General features: G+C 47.8%; 1 protein-coding gene across 2 annotated transcripts in view; it reads left to right on the top strand.

Annotated features, from left to right (window-relative positions):
• ARHGAP9 (Rho GTPase activating protein 9) overlaps positions 1–26,806 on the top strand; it is a 32,840-nt gene that overhangs the window by 3,568 nt on the left and 2,466 nt on the right. Inside the window, exons 2-17 of one of the 2 annotated variants that reach the window (XM_082208293.1) lie at positions 4,832–5,240; positions 6,849–7,045; positions 14,329–14,565; positions 15,706–15,894; positions 16,611–16,724; positions 17,558–17,619; positions 19,590–19,671; positions 19,831–19,926; positions 20,805–20,903; positions 21,659–21,785; positions 21,931–22,041; positions 23,589–23,687; positions 23,846–23,923; positions 24,469–24,513; positions 25,781–25,915; positions 26,693–26,798. In XM_082208293.1, the coding sequence (XP_082064419.1) occupies positions 4,898–5,240; positions 6,849–7,045; positions 14,329–14,565; positions 15,706–15,894; positions 16,611–16,724; positions 17,558–17,619; positions 19,590–19,671; positions 19,831–19,926; positions 20,805–20,903; positions 21,659–21,785; positions 21,931–22,041; positions 23,589–23,687; positions 23,846–23,923; positions 24,469–24,513; positions 25,781–25,915; positions 26,693–26,798 (2,120 nt within the window). In that variant the 5' untranslated portion in view covers positions 4,832–4,897. Of the gene's footprint in view, positions 1–4,805; positions 5,241–6,848; positions 7,046–14,328; positions 14,566–15,705; positions 15,895–16,610; positions 16,725–17,557; positions 17,620–19,589; positions 19,672–19,830; positions 19,927–20,804; positions 20,904–21,658; positions 21,786–21,930; positions 22,042–23,588; positions 23,688–23,845; positions 23,924–24,468; positions 24,514–25,780; positions 25,916–26,692; positions 26,799–26,806 lie in introns of both variants that reach the window. The other variant, XM_082208294.1, reaches the window with a different exon arrangement.

Raw genomic sequence — 26,806 nt, 5'->3', positions numbered from 1 at the left:
TGACTTCACCTTGCTCGGAGCTGCTGCCCAGAAATTGCTCAGGGCTGCTGCCAGAGTAAGGGAAGGAGGCCTTTGGTTGCCCTCTGTGGCCAGCTGCCACCACCACGCACACTGGCTTCCCTCAGGTAGGCAGGCAGGCAGGCTCAGGACAGGCTGCGCAGCTGCCCTGTGCAATTTCCAGGGTGACCACTCCTCATCTAGATGGAATATGCATAGATTGGTCTACGAAGAACATGTACCTACGAAGAACAAGGTACAAGTATCTTGTACCTTGTTTTTTTTATAATAATATTTATTAAGGTTTCACAGATAATAAAAAATTCCAACATTTAAACATAAAGAAAAAACTACAAAAATATAAAAATACAAAAAACAAAACACATAAAAATACAAAAAAGAAAAAAGGACAAAAAGAAAAACCCAAAAAGCAAAACAGGAAATAGATTAGTAATTTCAAATCTTGTACTTCCTTCACTAGTTTCTTGACCTCCTCACACCTCTCATTTTGTATTCCAGTTCAGATATTAAATTCAGCAAATCCTTACCCTCTGGCATTTATCCTCACTCAAGATGTTAAGCTGTTATAAATATCAATTTTCCAATTATCAATCCCTATTTACATTTTCTTAGAAATCTTTTTACCAATACCACTTATTTTCCATCAGACGTCAATTTAACCTTCCTTAATTTTACAGTACTTCTGGGGGTCTTCCGGGTTGACGCGATCTGGAAATGGCGGGTTCCCTCCGAGCTGCAGAGGGAATCGGCCCTACCGAGGACGGGTCTTTGCCGCGCCGGCGACGCGGGGACCCTTAAAAACCGCAGGCGCGGAAGCCTGCGGACTGAAGACTCGGCGGGTGCCTTAAGCGCCCCCCCTGATTCGCGAAGAGCCTTTTTAAAGGCTGCGGAGGGGATACGGGGGTGGCGTGGCACTGAGAGTCGATCGCTACCTCGGTGGAGCGAAGCCGCGAGCCATGACCAGAGAGCGCTGACTTCCTTCCTTGAAATTTGGATCGAAAGAATCACCCGTGAGTAAGACGGAATTGGACTTTAAGAATATTATCCTGTGAATTTGAGACGACCGGGGGGTGTGCTAAAAGGAAGTCCGCACCCCCCCCCCTTGCAGACGATCTAAGCAACGATACAAGAGCTAAGCTGGAGAGCCTACCCTTGGTGGGGTGAGTTAAAAAGGACACTAACTTTCAAGATTTAGCTAAAGAAAATTTTGGGCTGGAGAGTGGAGTTTTGGAAACCTTCCTTTTGTTTTAAACAACCCCCCCTCCCGGGCTCGGGAACGTCCTGCCTTTCTGCCTGTGTAAGAGCTGCGGAGTTTGACAGCTGTCAAAGCTGCCAAACGGGCGGTTTAAAGTGGAAAAATTGCTATTTAAGATCCCTCTGGACTAAGACGAGTTACAATTGAGTCAAAGCTGTTGGAAACAAAGTAATAATAATTAGTTAAAGGATTGTTGGTGAAAAAGCTAATAAGTAACCAGATTCCCCCTAGGGGGAATTTTGTGAAACTACAATGGATACAATGGCTGTGGAAGGAAAGTTACTAGTGGAAATCGAAAGGATGTTTCAATTGGTGGGAATCTTACAAGAGCAGAGCTTGGCCATGAATAAACAACTTGTGACTATGACCTTGGGAACAGGCAACTCTGCTCTTTGTATTGAGGACCTGAATGAGAAAGAATCCACAGCTGAATGGGAAACAATATCTACAGAGGTGGAAGAGACTAAACAACAAGAAAAAGAAGAAGTAATCTTGGGAAGCAACAACCAAAAGCTGACATCTGTGGAACACAAGCAAGGAGACGCTGGGAACATACCCACCACAAGTCTGCGAAAGACACAGAAGAAGAAGGAGGAGGTTCCGGGACAAAATGGAATACAGGAATTTAAAATAAAGAAATATGGTTGGGGCCTCCGTTTGGACTTTGATTTTGAAGATACAGGCTTTGTGGAAATTTTTCAGCAGTTACTTTTGAATCTCCTTGTGGGAAGAGGATATACTTTGATGGTGAAAGAACTTTTTCCAGACCCGACGACTGACATAAAGGACTACCAACAGGACAGGCGGAGAGGGACTGAAAGAGACTTGAAAGCCTCGGACGTGAGGAACCCAGGCTGAGAATTTCGAATTTGGATTTTTATTTGGAAGGGACATAAACCGGGGATGGGAGGGAGGGAAGAGGAGATTCTTAAAAACTCTTAAGACTTTTAGGTTTGGTCAATATGACTCTTAATTAAGATAAAATGAAAATCGATGGAAGAGAACTTAAGTCCAACTTAGGAAAATCAATTTTTATTATAAAAGAAGTAATAAGATAAATAAGATGCTTAAGAGGAGAAATACCAACTTGCTGATATAATCTTGAAACTGGGATGCACGAGGGGAGGTGGGGGGAAGTTAGGGAACAAGGTTATGAAACCGGGATTTGCTGATTTTATACATGTCTTTGTCTTTTGTCTTTTTTTGTGTGTGTTTTGTTTCTATAAAAGCAGAAAACCAAATAAAAATCTTATAAAAAAAAATTTTTACAGTACTTCTGCAAATAGTCCTTAAATTTTTCCCAGTCTTCCTCCACCGACTCTTCTCCCTGAGGATCATGTACCTTGAAGGTCATGTTGGAGAGATGCTGACAAGAAGAATAGTGAGGAATTCCAAGGGGACCGAGACGAAGACAAGTCAGCTTAGTTTGTTTGAGAGTCTGGGGCTCTAGAAACTGCCTCCCTGTGATGGTTTTTATGAGCTGAGCAAATCCCACTGGGAACATCGTCTGGTTTGTATGGCTGTGCACTCACTCTCTGCAATGAGTTGCGAGAGCAGTATTGCTTCCTCTTGCAACAGCTACTTGGACACTCCTGCAACTTTTGCTTTTCCAGGGCCAGGCATACTGGAAAGCACAAAGGTCACACTTCTGGAGTTGGTGGGGACACTGCCGCCTTCTTCTCCAGTCTGAGCAGCATTCTGAAAGCCATATGTACCGGCCCCTAATGGAACCACAGACTCCCAACTACAAGGCACATGTTTCAGCATGTCCGTGAGAAGCCCTTTGTTTGCAATAGAGGAGGAAGATCCAATTCTCACTTCCTGAGCCACGGGACTGTCTTTTCCCGGCTTGGTTCTCTCTGAGCTGCATCCGTCCAATGCATGTGAAGCACAATGCTTCCCCTGTAGAATCCTGGGAACTGTAGTTTGTTAAGGATGTTGGGAATTATAGCTCTGTGGGGAGGGCAGTAATGTGCTTTAAATGTCTAGTGTACATGCAGTGGTGGCTATGATATGGTTCAGGGTTTTTTGTTTTCGTTTTTTTGCCAAGGCAGAAAGATCTCAAAAGCAAGTAAACTGACCATTGAAACAATATACTGTTAGCAACTGTGTGTGGCTTGGTGTAGGTGTAGCGGTTAGAGAGGTGTGGGAAATGTTAAGTTGTGGGTGAACATATCAGACGACACAGCGATTCTTCAAACAGCCCTTGTTTATTCACAGACCAGGACAGAACTGAACTGAAGGGTTCAGTCAGCCTGCTTATATAGAGCTCCAGTACCACGTAACTGTAACAATTTTCTAAAACTATCCAATCACTGAATGTCACTTTTGATCCCTTATTTGCATAACTATCTACAGTATCCCCCTGCTGGCCCAGGGTGAGAACTTCAGTACATAACAGGAAACCTATGGTGCTCCATATGTTGCTCCCATCATCTCCCATCATCCTGGCCACTGCTTGGACCCGTGCCTAGAAAGCTAGGGTCAAGAAGAAGTGTGGATGGACTTGAGTGTTGTGTCTCAGCCTCACCATAGGATGGTTGGGAGGATAAAACGGGGAGGGAGCCACAACCTCTATAGGGGAAGAGGGGGATATAAATGTAATGAAGAAGCAAGATGTCTTGGGACAGAGAAGGAGGACTAACTCCAAGAGGGAAAGGCCTAATCATCAATGCATATTGAAATTATCCTATGGAATTCATTGCCAGTGTATGTATATTATGACTTTTGTAGCACTAGGAAGAAAAGCCTGGATTTATAATCCAATGGTTGCTAGGAATTTCCTGTGCTTTCCTGCAAAACTAAGGGCTTGTCAATAATAATAATAATAATAATGGGATGGGGGAGATTTTCAACTCAGCTTGAACCTACTTAATTTGCACTTTCTGAAACAATCTGAGAACTGAAACACAGACATTCTTTGAAATTTGCACTTCCCTGAATTTTGCAATGCAGTACTCCAGCCAACTGGTGTGCACAAAAATGCATATACTGGGCTAAAATGCACATGTTAGTGAAAAAAGCATACTAGAATTAAAGGGGAAATTGCATTGCAAAATTGCATACAAACAGGTAAATAATAGGAGGAAATTAACACTAAAATGCTGGTGGATTTTCTTGAGGACTTTTTCATTTTTAAAGAAATTACAAACGAATGTGGAAATGTGGAGAACTGAAGATGGGAAAAATGAGAAACAGAGAGAAACCAAAATGGACAGAGCCACCCATCACTAATGATAGAACATCTGTTTTGCAGGCAGAAGGTCATTCGCCGGCATCTTCAGGAAGGGCTGGGACAGAACAGAATGTCCTGCCTCCAACCCCAGAGAGCCCCTGACAGTCAGTGTAGTTATCCTGAGCTAGATGGACCAGTGGTGGATTCAGTATTGGTCCGCTTCCTGTGTTCAACATTCTTAGTTCACTAATATTTCATCATGTATATGATGATTCAACCAGTTGATTACAGCAGATGTGCCTAAGCGGACTGGCATCTTCTGTGCTCTAAAAGGTATATTTCTATTTGTGTGTTCAGCCTCTCAGTGTTGTGCCCCTTCATAGGTGACAACTCAGAGCTCCTTCTGGCACGCAGTCGCTGACGCTTCACGGCTATCCTGTTCTGATGAGATGCTTGCAGGATGGCGGCTCCTGGAAGGGTTCCACCTCCGCCAGAGCACACCATCGCTGGACAATCCCTCTGGCGCTGTTATGCTGCAGGCCCTCTACAACTACCAGTATAAGTCTGAGGATGGGAGGCAGGTGACCATTGAAGAAGGCGAGATCTTCCAGCTTATGCACAAGGCCAATGAGGACTGGTGGCAGGTGCGACGGCTTGGTCAGCCCAAGCAGAAGCGACCCATCTTTGTGCCTGCCACCTACATGATTGAAGTGCCCCCTGGCACAAGGACAGCCCACCTGGAAAATACTACACAGCATCCTGGCATCAACGCAGAGCAAGATGGTGGCACTGGTGAGTTTTTGGGGAAGGACCAAACAATGAGAAGCCAGGCTGGCATGCCAGCTGTAGACATTTTGTTGTTGTTTAGTCGTTTAGTCGTGTCCGACTCTTCGTGACCCCATGGACCAGAGCACGCCAGGCACTCCTGTCTTCCACTGCCTCCCGCAGTTTGGTCAGACTCATGTTTGTAGCTTCGAGAACACTGTCCAACCATCTCATCCTCTGTCGTCCCCTTCTCCTTGTGCCCTCCATCTTTCCCAGCATATTGTAGACAAAACTGCTAGAATTTAAATAGAAATGCAACACATCTCATCATAGTGGGGAAGAATTTGACCAGATGACCTGTGTGTCTGCCCATTCAGCTGCCCAAGTGTTGTTGGCGATGGGAAATTTTAGGCCCTTGCTCTCCTTTCTTATTGGTCTTTATATTTAAGCTAGACTTGGACTGGACAGTCACATAAAGGGCACCTTAAAAGAGAGGACTCTCCTCTGACACACCTTTAAAAGAGGACTGTCACCCTTATTGGGGTGGTTTGCAGGACCTTCCAAGTGAGGACTGTGAAGCAATCACACATTCCCCATGGCAGCCATGGCATTGCTCTCCTGAGAATCCCTCCTCTCTGGGGTGATGGGAGCTGGAGTCCAATGCATCTGGAGGGACCATTCTGGGGCCTCAATATATGGGCAGGCTCATGTGGGAAGAGTCAACTAGGAACAAGCAGAAGGGCAGGCAAGTGGACAGGGAAGCCAGCGGACTGTGAGGGGAGCAGCCAGGGCTATGGCTTGGTGAGAATGCCCAGGCTTTGCCTGCAAAAGGTTCTGGGTCCAGTCCCCAGGTGGGGCTGTGCAAGATCCCTATCTGAAACCCCTGAGAGCCACTGCCAGCCACTAGAGATCAGAGCTCTTCCCCCATTATTTCAGTCAGCCTAGGGAATGGTCAGAGATGATGGAAGTAGTAGCCCAACAACATCTGGGAAACCAAGGCTGAAGACAGTTGGACCAATGGTTTGTTTTCATATTAAGCCTCACATTGGCTGCAGTGTGGAGATAGATAATCTGACAATTGTTCCAGCAAAGACCCTGAGCACGAAGCATTGATAGCTCAGTTTAGGTTACAAGGAACCAATGGTCTACCAGCAGTGGGGTGGAGGGAGAAGTGAAATCACAACAGAACCAGGGAGGACAAAGCTGTTCCTACCCCCTCCTCCTCTGCAGCCTCTGGTAGATCACCACAAGAGATTCCTGGTTGGAGCCTTGGCTGGAAGAATGTTGACCCATTGATGGCTATTGGGCCCAGTCCTGCAATAGGCGGCTGATGGGACACATTAGGCATGCTCTCCTGAGAGACTATGTGTGCACATGCTAGCATAAGGAAACTTCGTGGCTAGAACTAGGGATGTGGTACTCAGTGGCTGCTGTTTAGGAAGTCCACAAGCACGACATGAGGGCAGCAGCTCCCTTGCCACTTGTGCTTCCTAACAGCTGGTCTTCATAGGGAACTGCCTCCAACTGCGAAGGTGGAAAGCCCCCAGTCACAGACCTGTGAGCAGCAGCACCTGTCCCCCAGCACCCGACCCTTTTCATGTGTTTCTGACCCTGCCATTTCCCTCATCCTTCTAGCTCACTTGGAAGTGCTGTCTTACTCTCTGGTAGACCTCTGCATGGAACCACACACCCCGCCTTTCCACCACGTCGGCCTCATGTCCTGCCACAGCCTCCCTCTGCGTTCCCGTCCCTCGTCTCCGGGCAGGAGTCACAGCGCATGCGGCTTGTCCCAAACTGGTGACGCAAGGCAGGAGCAGAGTTCAGAGGAGCAGGTAAGGTGGCCTCCATCCTGTCTCAAACCTTTTCACATAATTAAGGTGTGTGAGGTGTGGGGAATAACTATGTGAACTCAGAAGCAGGGCTTCAAGGCCTCAGACCCCTCCTGTCCCCTGAGCCCTCCATTGGATGACAGACCCTTCACTCCCTTCTGATGGCTTTAACCATCTTTAACCCAGACATGGACTAGTCCAGGGGTAGTCAACCTTTTTATACCTATCGCCCACTAATGCATCTTTCTTGATGGAAAAATTTCCTTACCGCCCACCAGAGCTCGATGAAAGGAGGATTCAGCTTGTGCCGTAGAACCCCCTCCCACCCACCCAGAATCCTGAAATGCCCACTGGTGGGCGGTAGGGACCAGGTTGACAACCCTGACTAGACAGTTCTTCAAACAGAATAATGTCCTCTATGACATGTGGGGAACCTTGGGATTCTCCCTAAGCCACGCCCCTCACAAGCCCTGCTTTGTGTACACACACACACACACACACACACACGTATGTGTTTTGGCTTGGCTGGAATGTGTCCTTCAACCCTTGCAGGCCTGGATGGAGGGAAGAGAAGGGCGTGTGAATTTGTGCAGAAACAAGCATGCTTTTAAAAAAGGGGGAAAGGTTAAATTTACATTACTTGCTGCCCCTGCTTTTGCTTCTGGACCCACCCAGCTCTGGGACCGGAACATTTCTTACTGTCAGAAAGTCCTTCCTGTTGTTTCGTTGGAATTTCCTTTCTTGTAACTAGAAGCCATGGGTTCGAGTCCTGCCCTCCAGAGCAGGAGAAAGCAAGCTTGCTCCATCTTCCATGGGACAGCCCTTTAGACATTGGGAGATGGCTATCATATCTTGTTAGAATAGAAACTCAAATGAAAAAGCGGCTGGTCCTTGGTGCTGCAGCCCCCCCCCCCCCCGGCTGACTTAGCCCTCTGAGGCCTGGGCAAGTGTACCTGGCTGACCACATCCTGCACAGCCCTGGGTCTCAGGCTGAAAAGGTTTTCCTACCTCTGGTCTATAAAGAAGGACATGTGGTCATCCTGCTCCTCAGCTGCAATCCCAGTGAAAATCCCACTTCTCCTGCTACTGCTGGGGTTTTTTTTATCACTAATTGTGGTGGGCAGGACAGGTGGGGGGAGGGATTTTTCTTGGGCTCACAGCTGGGGAGGAAAGGGTTAATCCTTTCCCTACTGCTTTCCGGTCCTTACTTTTAAGCAAACAGAAACCACAGTTGTGGTTGCAGCAGCAGCAGCAGCAGCAGCGTGGTACATGTAGGCCTAGTCAGCAGTTTGTACAGTAAAAGCAGTTTCAGGGTTTCCATTCAGTGTCCCTTACTAATTACTAAGGAAGGATTGGCCAGTGTCTCAAATAAGAGAATACAGTGGTACCTCGGGTTAAGAACTTAATTCATTCTTGAGGTCCGTTCTTAACCTGAAACTGTTCTTAACCTGAAGCACCACTTTAGCTAATGGGGCCTCCCATTGCCACCATGTGATTTCTGTTCTCATCCTGAAGCAAAGTTCTTAACCCGAGGTAATATTTCTGGGTTAGCGGAGACTGTAACCTGAAGAGTCCGTAACCCGAGGTATCTCTAAATGATAAAATACCCCTGCACTAGGGTTGAGGCAGACTTTTAACTGCACATTTACTTATATTTACTTAATAATCTTTATATGCTGCTTAATCAAAAAGAAACCTATTAGAATCACAGAGTATGAATTGAATAATAGAATCACAGAATCATAGAGTTGGAAGAGACCCTGAGGGTCATCCAGTCCAACTCCCTGCAGTGCAGGAATCTTTTGCCCAATGTGGGGCTAGAACCCATAACCTTGAGGTTAAGAGTCTCATGCTCTACCAAAAAGGAGGTGTGTGTTTCATAGAATAATAGAACTGTAGTGTTGGAAGAGACCCTGGGAGTCATCCAGTCCAACTCCCTGCAGTGCAGGACCTACGGACTGAACCATCGACTACTGGGATAGTGTTAGATTCCTGGGTGGTCACGGCAGCGCACATCTGAGCATGCTGCAACCACTTCCCCTTTTGGCCCTTTCCCTGGGAGGCTGCTGGTCTTGCCCACACAGGAAGTGGGGGAAGCCAGTGGGAGGGCCGGCAGCGCCTCGGGGTGTGCCTCTGAGCTGCACTCCTGACCCAGGCGCTGACAGCAGTGAGTACCGGGCCGGGAGGGGGAGCTGGGGCCGGGTTGCAGCTCACTGTGAGGAGGTGGGCATCAGCAAAGGCCTTTGGAACAGGCAGTTTGGGAGGGGGGGGTCAAATAGGGAAAGCGCTTGGGGGAGGCATACGCAGAGCAAAAGGAGCCGTTGTGCAGAGCGGAGGCTCTCTGAACTGCGAAAGGAATCATTGGAAAGCCCAGCAATGAAGCAAGTGTTTTCAGCTTCCTCTTGAGCAATGGGTGGGTGGAGGGAAGATTGAGAGGGGCCTCTCCAGCAAAGTCAAGGCTTAGGACCTCTCTGGAACAGGGCAGAGTTTGTGATGGTCCATGGATGGGGGTTCAGGTGGATTCTGTTGGGGTTAGGGGCGTGGTAGGATTGGTGTGACTCCAACTTGTGTGACTCCAACCCACGGCTCTGGCCGTCCACACGTACTTCTCACATTTAGTTGCATTTTGAGGATAAAATGGGGGTTGTTGTTGTTGTTTAGTCGCTTAGTCGTGTCCGCCTCTTTGTGACCCCCTGGACCAGAGCACGCCAGGCACTCCTGTCTTCCACCACCTCCCGCAGTTTGGTCAGACTCATGTTTGTGGCTTCGAGAGCACTGTCCAACCATCTCGTCCTCCGTCGTCCCCTTCTCCTTGTGCCCTCCATCTTTCCCAGCATCAGGGTCTTTTCCAGGGAGTCTTCTCTTCTCATGAGGTGGCCAAAGTCTTGGAGCCTCAGCTTCAGAATCTGTCCTTCCAGTGAGCACTCAGGGCTGATTTCCTTCAGAATGGATAGGTTTGATCTTCTTGCAGTCCATGGGACTCTGGGTAACTTTGGTCATTAGGTGGGGTAAAAATATTTCCGCTATTAGTAAAAGGCTCCACGTTGTAGGATGGGGATGAATGTAAACTCCAGATTGGAGACGTCTGAGGATTACAGACCTAGATATGGCAGGTGATTACATGGTCAGTTCGTTCCTATGATCGAGGCAAGGGGCTGCTCTGTTGCAGTGCAGTATCCGCTGTGTCTTCGCAATGGCTGTGTCCTATGATTAGTTGGTGTTGCTGAAGAGTAGGATCATTTATTCATTTTGAAAACGTCTAAACTGCACCTTCATCTTTTTAAAGTCTCCACATGGACTCCAGTGTGGTTCAAAAAAAGGTCAAAACATCAATGCAATATTAAAACAAACATTTAAAAAGAAGATAAAAACAGTATTTTTAAAAATCTGAGAAGGGTTCTGGTGCCCCACATGTCACTTGCCTTAGGTCAGGAGGACACAGCTCGTGATCTGGGACCAGGACAGGCAGGTTTCAGGCTTGTAGGACCTGGTGTAAAAACCATACCCTGAGAATTAAAGCATTCTGATCCCAGGAGTTAGTTTTTGTTTTTTTTAAATGTACTTTTATTAAAGATTTCTTGGTTTACAAAAGTATGTTCAATGTCTTTTTCAAGTTACATTTTCTACAGATCAGTTTCATTTGTTGAGACATTAGTGTTACATTAGGAAGAAAAAGGGGGAAAGGTGGAGGGGGCCCTGGTGGGTGGGGATGGGGTCGGGTGGCGATGTTTCTATTTTACTTAACGTATGTGTTGGGTTTTGTGTCGCTTGTGCAGGTTCTCTTTGCTATTCGCTTGTGTTCTTTTGGTGGTGAGAGAGGTTGGGTTTGATTGTTCAATTGTGGTTGGCTGTGGTGAACTTTGTTTTCGTGTGTGAGTGGGGTGGGTGTTTTGAATCAGGTTAGCCATGGATTTGTATGCTGTTGGTGGATTCTTGACATTGTCTTGTTGGGTTGTGTATGTGATAAAGGGGAGCCATACCTGGAGTGAAGGCATCTTCTTCTATTTGTCCCCGTGTCAGATTCAGTTAATTTTTCTAGTAGGGCTGTTTCCCATGCTATTTGGTACCATTGGTCCATGCTTACTCCTGACAGGTCTCTCCAGTGTCTGGTTATGATGTTTCCGGTTGCTGAGAGTAGGTGGGTTATGAGTTCTTTGTGGTGTAAGTGGGCATTATTGTCTTGGAAGATGTTTAGTAGGGCCAGTTCTGGGGTTATTTCTAATACTTGCTTAGTTATTTTGCATAGTTCTTTTATGGCTGTTGTCCAGAATAATTGGATTTTGGGGCATTCCCACCACATGTGGAGGTATGTGCCTGTTGAGGTACACCCTCTCCAGCATTTTGGTGAGGTTCCTGGGCATATTAATGCTAGTTTTCTTGGTGTTAGGTACCACCTGTAGGTGAGTTTTAGAGTGAGTTCTTTCCTTTTCGTTGATATGGATTTAAAGGCAGGGTTTAGACCACATTCTGGTCCACTGAGTGGAGTTAATCTCATAGCCTATGTCTTCCTCCCATTGTTTTTTGATTACGTCTAGGGGGTTCATGGGGTTTTGGAGTAGTATTTTGTATATTGCGGATACCATCCCTTTTCTGTGTCCCTTTGCTGTTAGGAGGAGATTTTCAGCCTAGTTGCTGCTAATTTTACTACTGGATTGTTTAAGAGGGCATGTAGTTGGTGTTGTGTTAACCAGGGCATTTGGGTGTCTCCTAGTTTGTCTTGTATTTCTTGTGTTGACAAAGGTTTTTTATTTTTATAGAAGTCTATTAGACGATATAAGCCTTTGGTTTGCCAGGTTTTTATCTGGGGGTTTTGTGCTGTGTGATGGAATAATGGGTGTTACGCCAGGGGAATTACTGGGGATGGGGTTGGGGACAGTTTGCCTATTTCTGCTTTCCATGCTTTGAGCATGGTCTGTGTGTACCTGTTAAGTGTTGTGTGAATTTTCTTTAGTTTGGGAGGAGTGGATATGCTGTGGTGCAGGTATTTTCGATTGTGTCCCTCTCTAGGTGTATCCATTGTTTTGTCTCATCTTCTAGTATATATGGGATTATGCGGTGTATTTGGTTGGCAATGTAATATACTTCTTTGTTGGGGATTCCCCACCCTCCCTCTGAGGAGGGAAGGTACAGGTATGTGGGGCTTATTCTTGTTTTTTTGTGTGAGAAGATAAATAAGTGTAGTTTTTTTCTGCCATTTTCGGAGTTGGGAGGGTTTGGAATAGGTAGGTTAGTTTTGGGAGGGTGATCATTTTGATCATGGCTATTTGTCTGAGAAAGTGAAGTTTATGTTGTTTCATCTCTTTAGGTCTTTGTTAATTTGTCACCACAAGGGGTTGTATTTGTGGAGGTATAATTTATTGAGGTTTCTGGTCATTTGTATCCCTAGGTATCTGAACTTGGTGTGGCTAAGTTTTATGTTGGTGACGTTAGTGAGTTCTTTTTGGGTACGAGGAGCACATAGCTTCCGATTTTGCAAAATTTACCTGTAGGCCCGACACAGTTGCAAATGTGTTGTGTTCTCTGATTAGGGAGGTTGCTATGTTTATGGGGTCTGGTGTTGTGACCATTAGGTCATCCGCAAAGAGCCCTAATTTATAGGTTCTGCCTTTTGATTTCCACTCCCTTGATGTCTGTGGCTGCTCTGATTCAGATTTCTAAAAGTTCCAGAGTCAAGATGAATAAGAAGGGAGACAGTGGGCATCCTTGTTTTGTGCCTCTTTGGATTGCTTTGGACTCTATATCTATATGATATAGAGTCCATATTGTTAGTCCTGCATTTTGCTGAGGCTTGGGAGTATATCATAGCTGTCAACCTTCCCTTTTTTTGCGGGAAATTCCCTTATTCTAGCGCCGTTTCCTGCTGCTTCCTGCTGCTATCCCGGATTGTTAGATATCCCGGAGACTGTCACCAGGACAGGTGAGGCTGCTGATCCCTTATTTTTGAGGCTGCTGATCCCTTATTTTCAAATCTGAAATTTGACAGCTATGGAGTATATTTGTTTGAGAATTTGTAGGAAGTTGGGGCCAAATTTCATGTTAGTTAGTACTGCTAGAACGTATTTCCACTCTAAGCAGTTAAAGGCTTTGAGGATGTCTAGGGACATAATTGTCAGTGGGAATTTGGTTGCCTTGCTGTGTTCGATCAGGTTCAGTAATTTCCTGATGGGGTCTGTTATATTGCAACCAGGGACAAAGCCAGTCTGGTCTGGGGCTATTAACTTGTGTAGGAAGATTTTTAGGCGGTTGGCCAAGATTGATGTGAATATCTTGTAGTCTTGGTTTAATAATGAGATTGGGTGGTATGATTCTACTTTGAGGCTGTCTTTCAGTGGTTTTGGGATGGAGACTATTTTGGAGTAGGTCCAGGTTTGGGGGATGGCCCCCCCTTTTATGATGTCATTGAATAGGCGGGTCATGTAGGGCATCAGGGGTTCTTTGAATTTCCTATAGAATTCTGCTGTAAAGCCGCCTGGGCCTGGGGCTTTGTGTGGCTTCAGGTTTTTGAGGACCATATCTATTTCCTCTGGGGTGATAGGGCTGTCCATGAATTCCTGTTCCTCATCAGTTCAGGAATTAGTTTTGAGTACCAGAACTAAGTGGAGCCTTCTGCACAAAAATCCATTCCTGGTTACTCCAAAACCTTTTTTTTTTATCTTGGAAGCATAATTCAGGGTGTGTGAATTTTGCCACATACACACCATGCACTTAAAGCACTATGATGTCATTTTAAACACCCCCAAAGAATTATGGGAGCTGTAGTTTGTTAAGGGTGCTGAGAGGTGTTAAAAAACCCCACACACCTTCCCTTCCCAGAGCTACAATTTCCAGAACAGTTTAAAATTCAATCCCTCTTCACAAGGATCTCTAAAATTGTAGCTCTGGGAGGAGAAGAGGGTGGCTTCTAATAAGTCTCCGCACCCTTAACAAGCTAGAGCTCCCAGGATACTTTGGGGGAAGCCATGATTGTTTAAAGTGGTATCATACTGCTTTAAATGTATTGTGTGGTGTGGCCTTTGTTGCTGCTATTGTTAACCAGTTGGGAGAGGCCTCAAATCTTCTTGATCACCCAAATATCTATCAGTAGATCTGCCTTCTTCTCAACCCTGATCTAGGGGATTGGAAAATGTTTATTTTTGAAGTTAAGTTGTCCAGAGCTCTTTATTGGGTTCGTCATAAAAATCCCATGCTGTGGAGGCTTCCTCTCACTTGTTCTGCATTCCACAATGAGGAGAAACTGCCTCCTCTTAATATATGAAAAAATGAGCATTCCTGTTTTCTTCTGACAGATGTTGGATGATACTCACCTGCCTCCCCACCATCCCGTTGGGGAAAAGACCCCCATTTACTGCAACCTGGAGGAGATGAAGCAACCAGCAAGAATGCCCCCGAGCCCTCGCAGCCCCCCACTGCAGGTGCTGGACACCTGGGAGCACCACATAGATTCTGGTTCCCTGCGCAGTTACTATTACAAGCCAGCGACGGGCGAGAAGTCATGGAAACCACCGCGAAGGAGCCAAGAGATGGTGAGGCTGCTGCTGGTTCTTACCAGTGTGTGCAACTGCTAGGGATAAAATCTCACCTCCATCACTTCAAGCATTTCACGAGGGGAGTACATTGTTGCCTCCCATCCTGGCCCTTTCAATCTCACAACAATGCTGTGAGGTGGGTGAGGCAAAGAAATAGATGGCTTCTGGACAAGCTGCTTATTTACCATTCATCCGGATCTGTTTGTACAAAGTTTGTAGGGGGTTTGGACCGCATCAACTATTTACTGAATATTTCTTTGCTGGAAGGATAGACAATGTTGTTTCAAGCAATTGTGATCTCACGCTTTCCAGCGTGTATTTCCCCATCACTTTCCTTATTGCAAAAAGTCCAGAGTTGTCATGTGAGAGCACAAAACTAACTTGCATTGCACAGCCTGAATATGCTGGTATGTGGCTGAATCCCACCCCAAAATGGCAACAGTCTGGAAGCAGCTCTAGGCTACCCAGTGATATCTATGACTGCAATCGAGATTTGAACCCAGGTCTCCCAAGTCCCAGCTGAGAACTATTAAGCACTACACCACATAGGGCCCCCTGGTCCATTATTGGGGGGAGCTCACCTGTTGGGCAGCCCTGCAGATAGGTACCTGCTGCCACCTCCCCCCCAAACAGGCTGCCTCCCTCTGAAGCCCCTTGCTTCCTGGCACCCTTTCCCTGGGCCGCTGCCGGAGGAATTCTGCAATAATTACTTCTAACGAACTAGGAGTGCTGGCCAAGGGGAAGGAGCCAGCCTGCCAGTGCCAGCTAATCTCCCAAGCTGGCTCTCCCCTTTCCCCACGCCCCACTGCCACGTGCGTTCCTCCTCCACCAGGAGAGCTTGTTCCTGTGGGTTTTGTTAGGACCATCAGCAGCAGAGGGTCAGGGCAGGACAGATGGGGGGTGGGTGGGTCAGGAGGACAGAGGGCTGCTGCTTATGTGAGAGAGGAGGTTTGAAAGAAATAGCAGGGGGCCCCTGGGGATTAAGACTCTGGAATTGCTGAGCCTGGGGTGGGGAGGGGGAAGGGAAGCCTCTTTTAATTGGAAGCTGTCCGGTTCTCTAGATAGTAGCTTCTCTTCACCCACACGCCCCACACTTTATCCTTCCCTCACACCTTCTGTGTTTCTGCATTTTTGCAGCGCTTGATACAGGCAGAGGGACACAGCCCCTCAGCCTCTGTAGACCCTCCTCTGGGCGAAACACTGGACAAAGACCCAGACGGAGCAGAGAGGGGGGAGCTGGAGGCTGCAAGACAGGGTCTCCGGACCAGGGACAAGAAGCTGACCTACACCAAGTCCATGGTGCTGCCAGAGACGCAGGGGCCCAAGGTAAGTCACTGGGGGGGGGGCTGGGGGGGCAACTGTGTGCCCCAGAGAGGAGGAATTAGGCGCATTTGGTAGTGAATGGAGGGTGTGTGCACAGCAGACATTTAGAGCAAATCCCTCCCACTGCAAGAATCCTGGGAACTGCAGTATACCTGTCACAGACTACAATTCCCAGGATTCCTTGGGGGGTGTTGGTCAGTACGCAGCCTTGCATTACTCTGTGTGTGTCTGGAGCTGCAGGTGTGAGAACGGGAGGGGCAGGGCAATGGTGTAGAATGTGTTTGGACCAGGGCTTGCCCAAGACATTTGGCTGCGTGAGGCAGAGTGCAAATGGCATTGCCTCCCCTCCAAACCACGTCAGGTAAAGGTGCAAAAGTAACCAAGGTCAGCCACATTATTTTGAAGCAGAAATTCCTCTCCCCGTTCCCTGGCAGAGAATAAGACAATAAAATGTGGGGTGCTATCCAAACTTTGTGAGTAGACCCACCAAAATTAGTGGACTTGAGGTCATTGATTTTAGTTGGTCTACTCTGAAAAGGACCAACATTGGATATCACCCATAATAAATAAAATAAGCAGCTGTTTGCCACCCCTTCGTTTCATCCAAAATCAGCTGTCGGGGGCAGTCATTTCCCTTTGCCTAATGGCAGGGCTGGCCCTGGACTTGATACACCAAAGAGGCTGGGAGACTCACTTCCTCTGTGTGTCTCTCCTTGCAGGGAAGTCATCGCCGGAACCTTTCGCAACACAGTTGTGAGGCCTGGCTGGAGGAATACCCTGCACCTTCGGGATCTGCCAATGGTTCCCCCACAGACAGCCCTGACCTGCTGCATGTAAGTGTGGGGTGATGGTTAGAGTGTGTGAAGCTCATTGGGTGACCCTGGGGCCGGCCGGCCTCGCAGGATTGTTGTGAGGATAAGAGGGAGGGGACCATCTATATACCACCTTGAGCTCCCTGGAGGAAAAGCTAGATATAAATATAATTGAACAAAGAAAGCTCCCCTCCTCCCCACTGGAAAGGATCTGGTGCAGTGAGCACCCCAAGTTTAGGGCTGCCAGGTCAGGCAGGCAGGCGTCTTTCTCAGTTTTGGGGTGGGGTAGGGTGCCCTTATAAGAAGGGAGCCCTGTGGGATCAGGCCAATGGCACCGTTGGTCCTGGACTATATACCTGTGAACCAGGTGCCTGTGGGAAACTTGCAGGCAAGATCCGATTGAAGTCAAAAGTGCAGCCCAGGCAATGGACTCCCCAATAATAATAGGAATAATAGCGCAGGACAAAGAAGAACACAGTTTGCTGCCGGCGGTGTGGCTTGGAGGGTGAATGAAGCAAAGGGGTGACAGGGAGTGGAATCCAGGCTTTGGAAAAATAAAGTTTTGCAGGGTGGGCTAGGGAGACCCAGTGCGGTACCTAATCCTGAACACCAACAATAAAATCATATATAAAACCAGCTCCAGTGCAGAACCTCTTAAAAGGCTTGTTGGAAAAGGAATGTCTTCAGTAGTCACCTGAGAAGGCAATAGAGCGAGCGCCTGTCTGATACGTGATGGAGAGATGCAGGTGAAGCTCTGTTGAGAAACAGAGGCTATTGGGGAGTATCCTGCAGCTCAGAAAAGGTCAGAGGGTTTGCTCATGGTGTTTGCTGATGCTGATGCTTCTTCACTGCAGATGGTGGAGAAAACCGGACAGCTGAACAAAACCAAGATTGCAGAAGGAGGCCGAAAACTCAGGTACCTCGCTGGCATCCCCCTGCGGTGGGAAGATGCTTGAGGAGGGGTGCTTCCCCCTATTCCTTTTGGTGGAATCTGGGCAGCCCTTGGTCCTCCAGTCTTCATGCTAACCTGACTGGTTGCTCAGTTCCAGCTGGATAGCAGTTCACAGCTGAAGGGGTTTTGACAAGCAATGTCCTGGCTGTGAATGGACAAAAGGGCTGTCAGTGAGTAATTGGGCCTTTTTTCAGCTTACTGTCACAGCTCAGGAAGGGGCCCAGCCAACCTAGGAGGAAATAAAGCAGATCTGAGCCTGGTTTCTCTCCATCAGGGGAGAAGTTTGGTAGGGCAGAGGAAGCAGGCTTGTGGGAAATGGGACACGTGGAGTTTGGAGTATCTAAATAACCTGATGGGCAATACAATGGATATACTATCCTGACAATGACTGTGGAAGGCCCCAGTTCAATCCCTGGCACTTCCAGGTAAGGCTAGGAGAGATTCCAGTCTGAATCCCCGTAGAGCTGCTGCCAGTCAGTGTAGACTGCATTATAGTGACCAGTAGTCTTGCTCAGTGTAAGGCAGTTTCCTGTGTTCCTAACTACAGCTCAGGGTCTTCAAAAAGTGGGCAGCAATGACAGCAGTTGGTCTTAAGGCAGGGCTGTGGTGATACTTGTGGCCTCCAGAGTTGCTGGGCTCCAGTGCCCATCCTGCATCACCGGCCATGCTGGCTGCAGCTGATGGGAGATGGAATCCAGCAACATCCGGAGGGCCACAAGTTCTTCAGCTATGAGCTAGGGGGAATTCTTTCTCCTTCCCTCAGGCTCAAACTAGGATATTGAGTTAGTTCCGGAGAACAGGAAATAGGTAAAGAAAGTCTCACCTGATGCCTTGTTGACATCCATTTGTCTGGAGAGATAATGGAGTCCGCCCCTAGGGGTGAAGTCAAACAGCTGCATTAGCAGCACTGAAGTGACATCCTTGGGGGCGCGAGCCTGGGCAGTGTGTGTGGAGGTTTTGGGCTGCCCAGATGACAAGACCCTCCTCTCAGACTCGCTGATGGGGTCCAAAGGAAAGCAGAGCAAGACATTCGGCACCAGCTTGGCTGCAGGAGTTGCTGGAAGGAGGCATATAAGGTGCCATCCAACCACCTTAGGGACTCCATGCAGGATTTGTGTAGGGTTCATTCCTTAGCCTTTTCTTCCCGCAAGGCAGTGGAGGGTTAGGATCAGAGTTTTCCGTCTCCTAGATGAGCTACCTTCCACGTTGACAAGCCCCTTCCTTCTACATCGCGTGCAGAAGCTGCCTTCTTGAAGGGAAGGGAAGGGAAGCCTGAAGGCATAAAGTACCGTATTTTTCGCTCTATAACACGCACCAGACCATAACACGCACGTAGTTTTTAGAGGAGGAAAACAAGAAAAAAATATTCTAAACGAAATAGTGGATATATGATTTTTGTGGTTCATGCTGTGGCCACAGACATGTGATCTGACAGTGAGTTTGGAGTAGCCCAATGCAAAACTCCAGAGGATCCATGTGGATCCATGCTTTGTAACCACGGAGGAGGGAAGGAAGGGAAACCATGGATCCTCTGCTCACGACTGCAGCAGATCCCCCCCGCCACCCGCAGGCATTCGCTCCATAACACGCACAGACATTTCCCCTTAGTTTCTAGGAGGAAAAAAGTGAGTGTTATGGTGCAAAAAATACGGTAGGTTCTGGGAGCTATGGTATCAGAGCAAGATAAAATGATGTCTCTCATATGAAGTCTGAAAATGCAGGAAAGCCACTGGCTGCTTTCAATGCAATGTTGAGGTGGGTTCATTTATATAACTGCAGTGCTTATTCCAACCAATGAATGCAATCAGTATAACATGCCTGAATGTGGGGGCATTTGTTTTCATCCTTTTGTGTGTGCGCTCAGAATATGCATGCTGTCAGAGTCATCCCCATTCATCTCACCCTGCTTCTCTCATTCCCCCCCCCCCCCGCAGAAAGTGTTGGGCATCTTCGTGGCTGGTGTTGGCTGGGAACAGTCTCATGTTCTACAAGGACCCCAAGGTGGCAGCTGGATGGGTGAGTGGGGCAAGCAAGGCACAATGTGGAAAGTGAAGGAGGAAGGAAGGACTGATTGTGCTCGACAGCAGAAGCCTCCTGTGTCCCTTTTCCCAGCTTGACACAGTGTCAAGTGAAGTTCTGGAGAACCAGCTAACTCCTTCTCCTCTCTTCCTGCAGACGCCAGCCAGTAGCCGGCCTGAAAGCAGTGTGGATTTGCGTGGGGCCCGCATTGACTGGGCCAGGGACTTGTCCAGTAAGCGGAATGTCATCCATGTAAGTGTGTGAATGCTCAGGAAATGAGCCTTGACCTGTGGGATATCTGGGGTCAGATGTCACATTGCCAAGAAGTGAACCCTTTTTGCCCCTACTGTGGCTTTGTTTGCTTTTCTCACTTAAGAACACAGAGTTGACCTTTAATGGTCCTGTGTTGGCCTGCAATAGAGAAGCAGCTAAAGAAGGGCCATTGCATGTGCTGTTCATGGAGAAGAGAGGGGATAATTTCCAGACATGTGGATTGTCTCTGCTGGGAAGTGGATGGTGAGAATCTGCTCAAAGGCACATTCTCAAGAGTTAGTCAGCTCCTCACTCATAACTAAATTCCGTCTCTGGGATTGGAGGTGATGGGAGACTGCTATTGCAGGAGCTTGTTGGCTTCTCAAGACCCATCTTCTTGGTCACTGTAAAAAGAGGACTAGTTGGGCCTCTAACCTGACCCAGCAGGGCTCTTGTTATGTCCAGTGGCTCCTCATACACATTTCCATAGAGAGCCAGTGTGGTGTAGTGGTTAAGAGCGGTAGACTCGTAATCTGGTGAACTGGGTTCGATTCCCCGCTCCTCCACATGCAGCTGCTGGGTGACCTTGGGCTAGTCACACTTCTCTGAAGTCTCTCAGCCCCACTCACCTCACAGAGTGTTTGTTGTGGGGGAGGAAGGGAAAAGGAGATTGTTAGCTGCTTTGAGACTCCTTAAAGGGTAGTGAAAGGCGGGATATCAAGTCTAAACTCTTCTTCTTCTTCTTCTTCTTCTTCTTCTTCTTCTTCTTCTTCTTCCTTAGAAATGCAAGACAATATATTCTAGGAAAACACAGGGTTACACGGAGCCATTGCCTAATCCAGTCTGTCTTCTCTCCTTTTGCCCTCTGTTCTTCTTAGTTCCGCACCGTGACAGGCAACGAGTATCTCCTGCAATCAGGCAGTGAGGCTGTCAGCCAAGACTGGTACCAGGCAATCAGAGGGGTCATCCGCAGGCTGGTGAGTGAGGCAAACCAAAAGGCTTAAGCTGCCCTCAATTCTTCCTCCTCTTCAAAGTTAGAAATGCTTGAGGTTTTCTTCAATCTGCATTTTTTTAAATGAACCATTCTCATTTGTACTTCCTGGGACTGAAACATGGATCGGAATGCAGTTATTATTGGAATGCAGTTATTGCAATAGTTTTCAGCTGAAAAAGCAAATTACCAATATTATATTTTATGTTAAAACGTGTACTAAATACAATTTAGAATAAAGCTGTATTAAAATAGTATAAAACTGCGTATTTTGCGGGAAAACACATTAAAAATGGATTTGTGTTTTTTTTAAAAACAAACAAATAAATAAAGCTTGATGTGGGAACAGGGACTTAGGACCAAACCTAATAAATCTAACTCCATTGTATCAGAGAAGGATTGGTACATGACAGAAGCGACAACCAGGGAAGGCTAATGGCATCACAGCTGACCCCTCCCCCCTCCCCCCGCTTTCCATACCCAGGGCTTTTAAGGGGTCAGTTGCAAAGCTGAAAGTGTGGTTGAGGAAGACTGGAATTAAATGAAATGCCAACTGGAAGAATATGTGGGTCATGGTTGCATCACCATGACAAGTCACTGACCAGCCCAAGCTAGGTCTCCATACCAGTGAAACACCACATTTTGCATTTGGGATAAATTATAAATTAAATGCATTTGCCTGCTTTGCCCCTGCTTTGCCCCACCCCTCCTGGCTTCACCTGCCTCCCTTCCACCCCGCAGGATCAAGAGAATCCTCTGGACGAGCCACTTCTGTATCCACTCTGCCGGTCCAACAGTGCTGAACTGGTGGACCTCAGTGCTGATGATGACGAGGAGCCAGGTGCTCTGAAGAACGAGGCGCAGGCAGGTCTGTGCCAAGCAAACCTGGGTGTGGGGAATGCTAAGAGAGCTGCTTAAATTAAGCTGCCTTGGCCGAGGTAGGGGAGCTGGGACAACTGAGCTTCAGCTGCATTAACTTCCTCTCTCCCGTCTTCTCCCTGCCCATCTCCCAGCATCCTCAAGTCCGGACAGAGCCTACAAGAAACGGGTGAAGAGCAAGCTGAGGCGGTTCATAGCCAAGCGGCCGCCACTGCGGAGTTTGCAGGAAAAGGGACTGATCCGAGGTGACTACCCAAACCATCTTAGGTGGTGTGCGAATGGTGGACTTTTAGAGGTATTGTTGCTTGTAATGCTTCATGTGGGAACCCCTTGAAAAGGCAAAAGAAGTCCCCATAATTGTGACCGGCATGGCTGCAATAAAGGTAAAGGTAAAGGGACCCCTGACCATTAGGTCCAGTCGTGACCAACTCTGGGGTTAGATGGGTGTAAATTTTGGTGTGGCTGTTGTGAACATGAAATGTAGCAGGAGCCAACATGGAGTTCTCTCCTCTGGATGATACCCAGCTCTACCTCTCCTCCAAATCAGAACCAGTGAAGGTCCTGTGCGAGTGTCTGGAGGCGGTTGGAGGATGAATGGCGGTTAATGGATTGAGGATGAATCCTGACAAGACAGAAGCACTGTTTTGGGGGGACAGGAGGCGGGCTGGTGTGGAGGACTCCCTGGTCCTGAATGGGGTAACTGTGCTCCTGAAGGACCAGGTACGCAGCCTGGGAGTCATTCTGGACTCACAGCTGTCCATGGAGGCGCAGGTCAAATCTGCATCCAGGGCAGCTGTTTACCAGCTCCATCTGGTACGGCAGCTGAGACCCTACCTGCCCGCGGACTGTCTCACCAGAGTGGTGCATGCTGTAGTCCTCTCCCGCTTGGACTACTGAAATGCGCTCTATGTGGGGATACATTTGAAGGTGACCCACAAACTACAACTAATCCAGAATGCGGCAGCTAGACTGGTAACTGGGAGTGGCCGCCGAGGCCATATAACACCAGTCTTGAAAGACCTACATTGGCTCCCAGTACGTTTCCGAGCACAACTCAAAATGTTGGCGTTCACCTTTAAAGCCCTAAACGGCCTCGGTCCAGTAGACCTGAAGGAGTGTCTCCACCCCCATCGTTCTGCCAGGACACTGAGGTCCAGTGCTGAGGGCCTTCTGGCGGTTTCCCCACTGCGAGAAGTAAGGTTACAGGGAACCAGGCAGAGGGCCTTCTCAGTAGTGGCGCTCGCCCTGTGGAACGCCCTCCCATCAGATGTCAAGGAAGTAAACAACTATCTGACTTTTAAAAGACACCTGAAGGCAGATTCCCTGTTTAGGGAAGTTTTTAATGTCTGATGTTTTGTCGTGTTTTTACTACAGTGGTGCCTCACAAGACGAAATTAATCCGTTCTGCGAGTCTCTTCGTCTAGCGGTTTTTTCGTCTTGCGAAGCAACCCTATTAGCGGCTTAGCGGATTAGCGCTATTAGCGGTTTAGCGGCTATTAAAGGCTTAGCAGCTTAGCGGCTAAAAGGCTATTAGCGGCTTAGCAGCTCAGAAAAAGGGGGGGAGCGAAAAAAATCGCAAGACTCGCAAGACTTTTTCGTTTTGCGAAGCAAGCCCATATGGAAATTCGTCTTGCGAAGCGCATCGAAAAACGGAAAACCCTTTCGTCTAGCGGGTTTTTCGTCTTGCGAGGCACCACTGTATTCTGTTGGGAGCCTCCCAGAGTGGTTGGGGAAACCCAGCCAGATGGGTGGGGTATGGATATTGTTGTTATTATTATTATTAATTCCCCAGACCAGGTCTTTGGTTGCCGGCTAGAAGCCTTGTGCCAGCGGGAAGCGGGCACTGTCCCACGTTTTGTCCAGCAGTGTGTGGAGGCTGTGGAACAGAGAGGTACGCTGTGTTCAGCATTCCTTCTCCATGAGGCATCGCCTGGGCTGGGAACGGGCCCTTCCCCTGGGGACCCTGGTAGTAGCCTTCTGCCCTCACTTTGCCCAGTTCCATTGGGGGTCCATGAGATTTCACAGCAGGGTCTCTCCTCTGCTTTTCAGGACTGGATGTAGATGGAATCTACAGGGTCAGTGGGAACTTGGCTGTTATTCAGAAGCTGAGATTCATAGTTGACCGTGGTGAGTAATTACAGTGATAAATGGAAATGGGGGGAACTTGCAGAGAAAGGAGTTGCTGGGTCTCAAAGCCATCTGTTATTTGGGCTTTTACTTTTGTGATGGTACAGGAAGCATTTGAAAAACTGGGGCCAGTTTGAAAAGTACTTTTCAGCCTATTTAATACCAACATACATTTTTTCCTGTCTTGGGGGTGGAGAACAGGTCTCTAGTTTTGTTTCCACAGTGGTTCAGCTGTAGAACAGCCAGAGGACAGAAGCCACCTATTGGCTGGCACCTAGAAGGTAACCAATACTCACATGCCTGCTCCCCCAGAGCAGTTTTGCAATTATTTTTAATAAAGCAAAAGGCAAACCTATGAATGTAAACATACTGCTTTAATATGTGTATAAACCATAGAGCTGAAGCATAAGAAGGACAAGGCTGATAACTGAATCAGTGTATGGCTTGGTGATATGTATCTATGTCAGACATGCTGTGAAGACAGGATTACCAAGGGCCTTGTTCCTCTTACTGGTGCCCTCAGTAACCATTGCATTGTCTTGCAGAGCGGGCAGTGACCTCAGATGGGCGCTACGTCTTCCCTGAGCAAGGTAATGTTGGGTGCTTGCTTCTTTGCACTTTTGTCTCTGTGAGCTCAAGACCACAGAATGAGAAACCCAGTACAAGTAATGCAGAGATGGAAGCCTCTTATAGGGCCAACTTGTGCCTTGAATGCAGGATGCAGTTCTCTTGAGTTGCAGAATAACAGAGCTGGAAGGGACCCGGGGGTCATCTATTCCAACCCCCATTCAGTGCAGGATATGTAATGCAGAAAGTAACTACCACACCCTTGACAGATGGCTGCCCAGCCTCTGCTTAAATAGCTCCACCATCTCCCAAGGCAGTCTGTCTCATTGTCAGTCAACTCTTATACAGTGGGACCTCGGTCGCTGAATGTAATCCATTCCGGAAGACTGTTCAACTTCTGAAACGTTCAACAACCGATGCGCAGTGGGTGCTCGGCAAATTCCATTGAGAAAAATGAAGAAACGCGCCTCAGAAGCCATTTGACTACTGAGGTGCATTCAAAAATGGAAGCATTCACTTCTGGGTTTTCAGTGTTTGGGTTCCAAATTGTTTGGTTTCCGAGACACTTGAAAACCGAGGTTCCACTGTATATAGTTAGCATGCTTCTCCTAAGTATAGGGAAATAACACCTCCCTGCAATGGCCACAAATTTGTCCTTTTCTCTGCAGCGACACAGGATTAATCTCCTCCCTCTTTGTGACAGCCTTTCAGACATTTGAAAGACAGCTGGGACTATCTTTACCTTTCTCTAGACTAAACATACCCACCTCTTTCAAGTGTTCCTCACAGGCTTTTCTTTGCCTGTGAATTAGGTAAAGGTAAAGGGACCCCTGACCACTAGGTCCAGTCATGGCCGACTCTGGAGTTGCGGCGGTCATCTCGCTTTATTGGCCGAGGAAGCCAGCGTACAGCTTCCGGGTCATGTGGCCAGCATGACTAAGCCACTTCTGGTGAACCAGAGCAGCACACGGAAACACCATTTACCTTCCCGCCAGAGTGGTACCTATTTATCTACTTGCACTTTGACGTGCTTTCGAACTGCTAGGTTGGTAGGAGCAGGGATTGAGCAATGGGAGCTCACCCAGTCGCGGGGATTTGAACCACCAACCTTCTGATCGGCAAGTCCTAGGCTCTGTGGTTTAACCCACAGTGCCACCCGCATCCCTAGTGCAGAATTAGAGTGGAACAATTGCTTGTGACCTGGGCACAATGGTTCCTTTCAGGCAGACTTTTCTGACTCCTCCTTTGCCCGTCTTCAGCAGCTCTGCCGTCTTATTTCTCCCTTTCTAGAGGAGAAGCTGCGCCTCAGTGACCCCCAGTGGGACGATGTGCATGTGGTCACAGGGGCCCTCAAGCTCTTCTTCCGGGAGCTGCCTGAGCCACTGATTCCATACAGCCTCTTTGATGAGTTTGTGGCTTGTGTCAGTAAGTGCAATTCCTGTCCTTGCCTTTTGGCTTTGGTTCCCCATAGCTAAAGGAATGACCTAAAGCAGGCATGCCCAACTTTCAAGAGAATGAGATCTACTCCCACTGTAAAAAACTGGCAGTGATCTACCAAAGTTGAGCTTTTTTTAGGGAGCCCAAGTTGTTTTTTCGGGGGAGGGGGGGCTCCCGAGATCTACCACAGACCCCCTGTGATCTATCAGTAGATCATGATCTGCCTGTTGGACATCCCTGACCTAAAGGAATGACATCCCATTTCCCTCGCCCCACCCCCAGTTAGCCAGTTAGTGGCTCCCATGCATAACATAGAGCCTGGGTGAAATGCAGGTAGAGAAGCAGAGATCACATCTCTTAGGGTAAAATATCTACTGCAGGAGCACATACAGCAGTTGCCAACAATTTTCTCTGCAGCTGGGGGACGAAAAATGGCTCAGAGCAAGTATATACTGCCCTTTTCTGCAATAATTCACCTAGTAATTTCCTACTTTTTTGAGTAATTGAAACCCAAAGCCTTGGTTTTTTACCAACTAAGATCTGGGTTTGTAAAATTACGTTATTAGCGGTGTAATCATTGCAGAGTCATTTGCATTCTATTCTAAGATTAGCAGTCCTGTTTGTTTCACAAGATGAGCAAGCCATTTCCTGGTCTCTTGTGGCTCCAGATGATGCCTCTTGAGAGCTGGTGGTGTCTCTATCAGCATGCCTGTTATCTCACCTCCTGCCCAATTAAAGAGTGGCTGGTTGCTTTTCCCTACACAGAGTTGTCTGAACCCAAGGAAAAAGTATCCAAGCTTGCAGGACTGATCCAGAGCCTCCCCCAACCAAACCGGGACACACTGCACTATTTACTGGAGCATCTTCGCAAGTAAGGAA

The sequence above is a fragment of the Podarcis vaucheri genome (assembly GCF_965113315.1).
Source record: "Podarcis vaucheri genome assembly, chromosome: 2".
Taxonomy (NCBI): domain Eukaryota; kingdom Metazoa; phylum Chordata; class Lepidosauria; order Squamata; family Lacertidae; genus Podarcis; species Podarcis vaucheri.
Note: the sequence above shows the minus strand (reverse complement) of the source record. Positions and strands in the feature narration are given on the sequence as shown.